The 10,043-nt window shown below is 67.5% G+C and overlaps 1 protein-coding gene across 1 annotated transcript in view; it reads left to right on the plus strand.

Annotated features, from left to right (window-relative positions):
- The window catches only part of ZNRF1 (zinc and ring finger 1), a 39,108-nt gene extending 33,611 nt beyond the window's left edge, over positions 1-5,497 (plus strand). Inside the window, exons 3-5 of the mRNA XM_075940696.2 lie at positions 2,348-2,453; positions 3,344-3,433; positions 4,495-5,497. Of these exons, the coding sequence (XP_075796811.1) occupies positions 2,348-2,453; positions 3,344-3,401 (164 nt within the window). The 3' untranslated portion in view covers positions 3,402-3,433; positions 4,495-5,497. The remainder of the gene's footprint in view (positions 1-2,347; positions 2,454-3,343; positions 3,434-4,494) is intronic.
- The last annotated feature ends 4,546 nt before the right edge of the window (positions 5,498-10,043 follow it).

The raw sequence follows: 10,043 nt of genomic DNA on the forward strand, positions 1-10,043 counted from the left end.
GGGGGCGGGCGGGCGGCAGCGTGGGGCTGGTGATGGGTAGCGAGGGGCGGGTGGGCGGCAGCGTGGGGCTGGTGATGGGTAGCGAGGGGCGGGCGGGCGACGGGGGGCGGGCGGGCGGCAGCGTGGGGCTGGTGATGGGTAGCGAGGGGCGGGTGGGCGGCAGCGTGGGGCTGGTGATGGGTAGCGAGGGGCGGGCGGCAGCGTGGGGCTGGTGATGGGTAGCGAGGGGCGGGTGGGCGGCAGCGTGGGGCTGGTGATGGGTAGCGAAGGGCGGGCGGGCGACGGGGGGCGGGCGGGCGGCAGCGTGGGGCTGGTGATGGGTAGCGAGGGGCGGGTGGGCGGCAGCGTGGGGCTGGTGATGGGTAACGAGGAGCGGGCGGGCGACGGGGGGCGGGCGGGCGGCAGCGTGGGGCGGGGAGGCTGCCCTGTGGCCGTCCCCGCTCTTGCCCTGCTGCCATGTTACTGGGTCTCCGAGGGAGCAGCCTGGTCACTGCTGCGCTCGGTGCAACTGGCGTGTGGCCTGTTGGGAAGGGCCGCCAGTCGGGCTGTGAGGAGCCCCGAGTTCGAGCAGTTCGCCCTGAGGGGACGCCCTCAGCCGTGCCCAGGCCCAGCCCGTCACTCCTGCCTCGCCCTGAGGGGACTGGGTGAGGCACCGGAGGGCGCATGGCTGCGTCTGGCGCTGCCCGGGCCAGCTCTCCGTGGCAGGCCTGTGCTGGCACCTTCCCGGTCACGTGGGCGTCCCCGCGCTGGGAGCTGGGGCCGTGGGAGCTGGAAATCAGGTCAGGGGGAGGAGACTGGGCCGGGTCCCCTCCTCCCTGGCTGCCAGAATAGAGCGGGGCTTTCGCTGTTGCTGGGCAGCTCCCGGCTCCAGCACATCCCCCCCGTGGAGCTCTGGGAACCTGCCAAGCCAGAGTCTCCCGCACCGCCGGCCCCTCAGCGGAGCCCGGCGCCGGCCTGGCCCGTCCTCTGCAGCACCTCCTGCTGGAGAGCAGAGCGCTGGGCCCGTGCGCCGACAGCCGGGTGCTTCGGTTCCCCCTTCCCTGCTGGCCCCGGGGCGGGGCGGAGGCAGCGCAGCTCCCCGGCAGTGCGTCTACTGCACCCAAACCCCCTCGGATGCTGCACCCTGCCAGTGGCCCCCAGGCCCGCGTCCGCATCACTGGGACCCCGGGGTAGGGCCGGCTCTGGCTTCCGCAGGGCTCGGAGGAGTCGCAGCCCCAGGAGGAAGGGCAGCAGCTCGCTCCCTGCACGCTAACAGCTCAGGCTGTGCGGGGGCTCTGTCCGCCTGGCTTCCCGCCCCCAGGGGCCCAGGCAGCGTGGCTGGCCTGCGGGGAGAGGTGAGTGTGGCTGGCTTGGCCCTCGCCACGGCGAGAAGCCGATAACGCTGGCACAGAGCAGGCGTGGCCATGCCCTCCGTGCTGCCCTGCACCCTGCTATTGCAGGCGGGAGCTCCCCCCAGCTCCACCGGCCCCCTGCTGTGCCAGCCCCTCCCCAAGGGGCCCCCCTAACTCTGCCAGCACCTTCCCATCTCCCCAAGGCTCCCCCCAGCTCCGCCAGTCCCTCCCCACCTCCCTTCGCCTCCCCAAGGAGCCCCCCCGAGCTCCGCCAGCCCCTTCCCGCCTCCCCAAGGCTCCCCCCCAGCTCCGCCAGCCCCTTCCCGCCTCCCCAAGGGAAAATGAGGGAGCCAGGGGCTGGGAAGCAGCCCAAGTTGTCTGAGCCCCCCCCCCGCTCATCACTTGAATGACTGAGCCCCGGTGCCCAGGCTGGCATTCCCTTGTGCTGCCGCAGGGGAGAGCCTGCCCAGCCAGCCTGCCCAGGCTCACAAGTGGCCTGAGGCCGGAGGTGTCTGAGCTGTCTCTGGGCCCGGCTGGGCTGGGGAAACGAACGCAGAGTGGCTCGCGGCCGTCGCTGGGCCCCCCTTGTCCATGCCTGGGAGCCGTGTTCAGCCAGGCCCTGGGAGCTGCCTGCAGTGCCGCGGGTGGCTTGTCTGAGGCTGTGTGGCCTTGGCTAGGTTGCTCTGTGCCTCAGTTTCCCTTGTGGGGATGCTGGTTCCCTAGCTCGAGGGGGGGTGGGATTGAGGTGTCCTCTGCATAGACAGGGGCAGGAGAAAGGCAGCGTAACTCAGCAAGCACCCTGGGGCGCGGGAGGGGCTGGCCTGGGGACCCTGTCGCCCCACAGGGGGGAGGGGGCTGCTCCCGTCCATGATGAGCTCAGCGCTGCTTGGAGACAGGACCGCGAGCTGTGTGCTGCGTCTGGTCCCCCGTGGGGCCCTGCGGATCAGCGGGGGTGCAGGCCGCATGGCGGGGTCCGCTGCTGTCCGCCTGTGCCCATCGCTCTCTTTGGCCCGTAGATGACGTGCTGACGAAAGACGCAGGCGAGTGCGTGATCTGCCTGGAGGAACTTCTGCAGGGGGACACGATAGCCAGGCTGCCCTGCCTGTGCATCTATCACAAAAGGTACCGCCCCACCAGGCTCAGTCGGTGCCTCTCCGTCTCCACACTGCCAGGGCTCTGCTCCCGGCTCTGCGCTGCCTGGCCCTGGCCCTCACCCTCCCCTGCTGCCAGTGGCTGCGTCCCTGGGCGCCAAGCGCAGTCCCCTGCTGTCAGGGACCAGGCTGGGGGCTGCTGCATTGCCCCTTCCCACCTCCCTTAGCACTGAGCAGCTCCTGGCTGCGAGGCAGGCGTTCCCGCCCGCGTCTCCGGGGTGCCCCACCGTGCCCGTCCGCTCGAAGCGCCGCCTGAGAATCCTGGGGCCCTTTCCCTGCCCGCGGGAGTCTAGCCGAGGGGCTGAGCACCCGGCTGGCCCCGTGCTCCAGGACTGCCCTGCCTAGGCGCCAGGCGGTGCGGCTGGCACTACCCTGAGCGGAGAGGGACAGGCCGCTGATGGGGGGGCGTGAGCCGGGCCTGGGGCAAGTGCCATGAGGCTGCTCCAAGGACCCGCTCTCGCTGGTGCTGAGCTGCGGCCGAGCCGCGTGGGGATGTGCAGGGCGCACGGGCCAGGCAGGAGCCCGAAGGAATCTGCCAGCAGCAAGCGAAGGGCTGGGCACCCAGCCCTTGTGACCCCTCTGTCTGCCTGAGCCCCAGTGCTGCTCTTTGAGCCACTCCCGCTCTGCCGTGGGTCTGGCCGCCTGGCTCGGGGCAGGCCCCCCGTGGGCAGTGAGGGAAACTAAGGCGCCGAGTGATGGGAAGAGCAGGGAATTGAACCTGCTGTGCCATGTGCGGGGCTAGCACCTAGGCCGCAGCGCCGCCCCGCCTCCCCCGGTGCTGGGCACAAGCCAGGGTGTGCGCGGCGCCGGGGCTGGAGACGCTGCGCGGGCCGGGCGGGCAGTGACTCTCTCTCCCCACAGCTGTATAGACTCGTGGTTTGAAGTGAACAGATCGTGCCCAGAGCATCCGTCTGATTGACTGCCAGGCAGGCCTGCTGACCTCCCTGCAAGGTGAGCGCGCCCGCCTCCGAGTGCCGCGCCCTGGGCCCGCCCGGGCCTTCCGCGCTGTGGCGCCACGTGTGGCCTACAGCGGGGGGGCAATAATCTTTGATGGGAGCCACCCCAAGAATTTGGAAAGTGGTCAAGGGCTGCCCCCTCCCATGATATTAATGGAGGGGGTGTGGGGTCTGGGAGGGGGGCGGGGTGAGGCACTGGGAGGGAGGCGGGGGGGGGTTGTGCAGGAGGAGGGAGGGGTGGGAGACCTACCTGGGCACCTCCCGGCCAGCAGCCCAGCACGTCCCACAGACTGCTCCCTCCTTGCCCCGCCCGCCCACACCCCAGCTCTGGCTGCAGGGGCCATGTGGGTCTGTGAATAGGGAGGGGTGCTTTGTGCAGCTCCCATTGGCCAACGGGAAGCCCCCTCCCCTCACCCCCCCAGGGTGGCAGCTGTTCAAAGAGGAGCAGGGCCCTGCAGCCACTTCTGAGCTGTGGGGGGCGGGGGCCTGGAGGTTTGTTTCCTGCGTGGTGTCAAATGCAGATGCCCTGGAGGGGGGGTTGCGGCTCTTCCCTGGGGGTGAGCGGGGCAGTGACCACGCCAGGGTGGAGCTGGCTGCTCTGGGAGAAGGCTCATGGGGCGGGGCCCCTGGCAGGAGAAGCAGGCGGGGAGCGTTGGTTCTGCTCAGACAGCTGCCGCCTCCTCCCTCCCGCCCACCCGGGGCTCCGGCAGGGCTGCTGTCTGTGGGGCCAGTCTGATCCGTGTGCCGCGGGCCCGCCCTGACCGGCCTTTGCGGCAGCTGCACCTGCTCAGAGCCCGGCGGGTGCGCGCAGGCTCCCGTGCCTTCCGGGGGCAGGGAGGGTGTTCCTTTGGCGTGGCCAGTGAGCCGACTTGCGGGGGGCAGGGAGGGTGTTCCTTGGGCGTGGCCAGTGAGCCGACTTGCAGGGGCTAAGGGTGGCGCACGGGCAGCTGTGGCCTCTGCCCGAGAAGCGGGGTGAGCTGGACGCCGGCAACTCTCCCAGTCCTGTGTCGTGCTCCGATGCCATGGGGTGACGTCGGGTTGTATCTTTCTCCCCAGGGCGCCCTGCTGCACCTGCCATCCATCCTCTCCCCTTCCTGCCGCCCCAGCCAGTTCCGGGCTGACTCTTCACCTCCTCCCAAACCAGACACTTGAATCCACCGGGATGCTACCGACTGGGGGGGGTTTGTTTTGTTTAAGTGAATGGAAAAGTCCCTTTGGAAGCGCCTGCCCCTCCGGCCCGCCACGGCCCTGCCGCCCGCGGAGCAGCGACATTGGAAATTCCGTCATGATGTTTGGCTCGAAGGCCTTTCCTTCCCGCTGCCCGGGACGGAGCCCGCCCGGCCAGACGGAGCGTGCGCTATTTATTCCCGGCTGTGCTCCTGCGTCCCTAGCGAGCGCCTGACTGCCTCCCCCGGAGGGCGCTGAACTGGACCCAGCAGGGGCGGCGTCCCCCCCAGGAGGCAGCGCGGGGGCTGTCTTCAAAGTGTTTACAAAAACTAAAGCCGTGGGGTGTGGCCGAGCGTTTGCCTGGTGGTGTTCACGGACGCACTGCTGGAGCCGGGCCCGTGCCCCAGTGACTGCCAAGCCACACGCCACCCGAAAGCTTCCGCCCCCGCGCCCGCCCGCCGCCCTCCACTCAGCCTCGAGTCCTAGTGGCCAAAAGCGGTTCCTTCCCTTCGGACCCCTCCCCCGAATTCCCCTCCTTTGTGTGCGGGGGGTCTCCTTACACTTCCCCGGGGTGGAGCCCTGAGCGTCTGGCAGAGAGGCCGCCACCTGTTTCTCACCCCCACAGGCCAGGGCTGGGTGCAGGCAGAAACAGGCCAGAGGTGGGGTTTTATTCCTGCCCCCGGCCGCGCCACCCCCCTCGCTGTTGGGAGCAGCCCGGGAGGAGCGTTTTAGCCATGGCCACGTCCAGCGGGGCCCCGCCTGCCCACCCGGGAAGGTTTCTGTATTTATATATTAAAAAAATTAAAAATTTTAAGATGTTGTTCAGAGCTTGGGGGGGGGGGTCCTTCCCGAGTCCAGGTGTTTTGATATGGTATTAAAATCCTGTTCCGTAGCCTCCTGGCTGTTTGTTTTGCTGGCAGCGGGGGAGCGCCCAGATGTGTGGAGCCAGGCCACAGCGATCAGCGTCTGACCCGCCCCTCGCAGGCCGCAGAGCCTCCCCCACCCGCTCCTGGAACCCCCCAGCCTCTGGCTCAGTCACGGCGCTGCCAGAGCCGGCTCCGCGTGCACTAGTTCGACCCGCGCCTCCCTGCCCAGCGCCCCGGGGCACTGCCGTCCTGCCCCCTGCAGCGCTGGGGCTGTAAAATCCCCTTTCACTGCTTAGACGGACCTTTAACTGGTTAAAGGGGGCATGGGTAGGTGGGCCCACCCCAGGCCCAGGCTGGAGCACACCCACAGCAGGCAGGGGCGGCTCCAGATGACCAGAGCAGCCTGGCCACGGCCTGGTAAGTCTCCTGTTACCCTTTCCCACCCCTCGTGCCCCTGAGCCGGCCCAGCTCCAGCCTGTGGGGCTATTGGGAATTGGCCCATCTCAGCCTCCCCTGCCTGCACAAAGGTACCATGCCCGGCCACAGGCCAGTCCGGGGCTCCTCCTCATCAGCCCTGCGTGTTAGAAACCTTCCCCCAGCGCCAGGCAGGGGCCGATTTGCTTGTGACCCCGGAGGAGCCTACAGAACTTTCCCTGGCTGGGGCTTAGCCTCTGGGGTATTGCTGAGAGCAGCCGGCCCTCCCCTCAGGCTCCAGCTGGAAGCCGGGAGCCCAGGATGGCGCCCACTCGCCCAGGTGAGCTGCCCTGGGTCTTGCCTAGTGATACCAACACCTCATTTTGCAGCCCAGCAGAGCCTGCACTCTGAACGGTTCAGAGAAGGGCAACAAAACCCATGGGGGGTTTGGAACGGGCCCCACAGGAAGAGAGAGAGAAAGGCAGGGACTCAGCCCTGGCAAAGGAGACCGGAGTGAGGTCTGTGAAATCATGATGGGTGAACAAGGAGATGTTATTTACTTGTTCCCATTACACATGAGCTGGGGGCGTAATGACATGGATAGGGAGCAGGTTTCAAACAACCCAAAGGAAGTTTTTCTTCACGCTGCGCACAGCCAACCTGGGGAACTCCTCGCCAGAGGCCGTTGTGAAGATCAGGACTTCAGCAGTTCAAAAAAGCTCGATGTGTTCATAGAGCTGGGCGGGGATGCTGCCTGTAGCCGGCTTGTCAGAGGCCGGGGATTGGCGACAGGAGGACTCACTGGATGGTTCTGTTCCGTTCCCTCTCTCGGGGGCTACGGCTGGAGTACACATCTTTCGAAAGCGAGCAGCTTTGCCGAGAGCACCTAGGCAGGGCGGCTGCTCTTTGGGAAACGCCCTGGTTGCGTTCGAGAACGCCTTGCGTGGAAAGCGCACTCTGAAACACGGCATTCCTCCTCGGAACACCAAGGTTACCGTGGTCGAAAAAACGCCACCGCCTTTCGATTTACTCTGGAAAGAACGGGGCACCAGTCTAGATGCAGGGGAAGCTTGTTCGAAAAAACTGTCTAGCCACACGCTGGGACTCCTGGTATTGGCAACTGTGGGCAGCCAGGGCGCTGGGTCAGATGGCCCTTTGGTCTGCCTGTGTGCGGACGTTATTCTTAGCCTTTTCCCCAGCCCACGGGGAAAAGCCACCAGCCAGTATGGCCAGGGCTTGCTCGGCCGTGCCTCGCCTGACAGCAGGAATTCAGGCACGTCCCAGTGCCTGGCCTTGCACCATCACCATCACGTCGTCCCATTTCTACTACTGGTTCTCAAAGCCTTCCTGTGGGCGAGGGTCACGCTTCCATACTGCTAACGGAGGGGTGCAGGGGCTGGGCTGGAGCTTGAGGTAAGAGAGTGGGGGGCGGGGGAGCTCGAGGTAAGGGATTGGGGGGCTGGGCTGGGGGGCAGGAGCTCAAGGTAAGGGAGTAGGGGCTGGGCTGTGCCCTAGGACAAGGCACTGTGGGGTACGTGCCCCCTCCTGGCTCCTGCCACCTGTAGTCCTCCAGGGCGGTGAGAGGTTAGGGGCCCCTGGCGGCTTCTGCAGGGAGGGCTCCTTGCCTGCCCCCAGCCGCTCTGCCCTAGGGCCGCAGTGCAGCGACGGGCTCCTTGGGGCTGGGGCTGGGGCAGCGTATGGCGGCCGGCCCTCGCCGCTGGGGGCCGTGGCCCCAGTCCTGCAGCAAGCCCCACCCCCTCCCGCAGGGCCCCGGCGGAGGGGAGCCAATGTCGCCCCACGTTGTCTTCTCTCCCCTTCTTACAGGCCCCCTGCACCTGTCTCTGCCGCCCCCAGCCAGAGGGGTTCGTGCCAGGGCCTCATCCCCTCCCTAGAGCCCAGGCCTGCTCTGCCCAGCGCCTGCCCCGGGCCCCTCGGAGGACATGGGGCCCCGGGTGTGGGAATGGGGTTAGCTGCTGTGGTGCTCAGCGGGGCTGGCGCCTGCCCCCCCAAGGCCCTATGGGCCTGGCCTGCGCCTGCCCAGTTCCCAGGGGTGGGGGGGTCTGTTGGGGGCAGGGCACGAGGCTGCGCGAACCCGGCGCGTTTGGCCGCTAGAGCCCAGAAGGCTGGCGAGGGGACAGGAGGGCCCAGGGCCTGGCAGCGGCAAGGGCTGGGCCAGACGGGGCCGGCTCAGAGGAGCAGGGGTCCCAGCCCGCAGGGCCCAGGTCTCCGTGGGGCTGCGCTCAAACTGCACTGCAGGCCCTGCTGCGGGGCCTAAGAGGAGCTGGGCCCTGGGGGACCCAGGGTGGCCATAAGCCCCCTGCTTACCCACCAGTGGCAGCAGGCTAGCGCCCTGGGGCCGGAACCGTCCCGCTGGGCCCCGGACATGCAGCGCCCCCACTGGCAGCCTCCGCAAGGGGCAGGGGCTGAAGTGAAGTCCCCAGCTGCCCTGCCCTGAGGCTGGACCCTGTCCCTGGAGCTGCGGGCGCCTGGCTGAGCAGACGCCAGATGGGGATGCGGGCGTAGCACCGGGTGCCATCACCCCGGGGTGCTGCCCCGTGCCAGGCTGAGCCAGGCCCGTGTAAGCCGGGGGGGGGGGGGGGGGGGCAAGGCCAGGCCCCACGAGACCCCCGGCCTGGAGCAAGCTGAGCCCTGCACTGGGGGAGGGGGCCAAGTTGCTGGTGCCGGCCGGAGGAGGGGCCGGGCGCTGGCGCTGTAGGGAGCCTGGGGCATGCGGACACGCAAAGCGGTTACACAGCTGGGTAGATGCAGATGTGTGCACCCAGGCTGCCCCCACACAGCCCACCGCTGCACACACGCCCCACATCTGAATGTGCACGCACCCCACCACTGCACACGCCCCACATCTGAATGTGCACGCACCCCACCACTGCACACGACCCATGGCGACACACACACGCACAAACACACCCACAGCTGAGTGCACACGCGCACACACTGTGGCACACACCCACAGCTGAGTGCACACACGCACACACACTCAGTGGCACACACCCACAGCTGAGTGCACACACGCACACACTCAGTGGCACACACCCACAGCTGAGTACACACACGCACACACTCAGTGGCACACACCCACAGCTGAGTACACACACGCACACACTCAGTGGCACACACCCACAGCTGAGTGCACACACACGCGCACACACTCAGTGGCACACACCCACAGCTGAGTACACACACGCACACACTCAGTGGCACACACCCACAGCTGAGTGCACACGCGCACACACTCAGTGGCACACACCCACAGCTGAGTGCACACACGCACACACTCAGTGGCACACACCCACAGCTGAGTACACACGCGCACACACCCACAGCTGAGCACACACACGCACACACTCAGTGGCACACACCCACAGCTGAGCACACACACTCAGTGGCACACACCCACAGCTGAGCACACACGCGCACACACTCAGTGGCACACACCCACAGCTGAGTGCACACGCGCACACACTCAGTGGCACACACCCACAGCTGAGCACACATGCGCACACACTCAGTGGCACACACCCACAGCTGCATTTGCACAACACACGGCAGCACATACGCTTGTGGCTGCACACACACACACACACACCTGTGCACATGTGTGCACACACATACACAGAGATGCATGCATGTGTGACATAGTGGGGGGGTGCTGTACACACTGGTTGCTGTGTGGGCTGGGGGTGACCCCTACTGGCCGGTGTCTGTAGCGCTGCCCAGCAAGGGGGGGTCCCTGGGGCAGGCACCTAGCATGCCTAGCAATGTCTCGCCTGGCCGGGGGAGGGGTGTGACCAGAGGAAGGGGGGGTGTCTGGGGGGGGGGCGTGTTCTGTGGCTGGGTGAGGGGGGTCTGCGCCTGGGGGCGCATGGAGGAAGCAGATAAAACCAGAGTAGGGATCAGGGGCCTGTGAACCCCCCAGGGCCCTGGGGCGGTCGGCCTGGCCCCCGCTGCCTGTGTCGAGCCGGCACCGCGCTGTGGCTCCGGGCAGCAATGAACCCGTCTGTACTCAGCTGGCCGGCGGCTCGCGTCTGGCTGCAGACGGGGGTGCAGGGCCGGGGGTCCCCGACGTGCCATCACATGTACCTTTGCTGACTGCACCTGGGGGCTTGTCTGAGCTCCACCCCCCCCCCAGCCTGCGTC

Source organism: Pelodiscus sinensis, chromosome 12 (genome assembly GCF_052426305.1).
Source record: "Pelodiscus sinensis isolate ZL-2025 chromosome 12, ASM5242630v1, whole genome shotgun sequence".
In the NCBI taxonomy this organism is placed as follows: Eukaryota; Metazoa; Chordata; order Testudines; family Trionychidae; genus Pelodiscus; species Pelodiscus sinensis.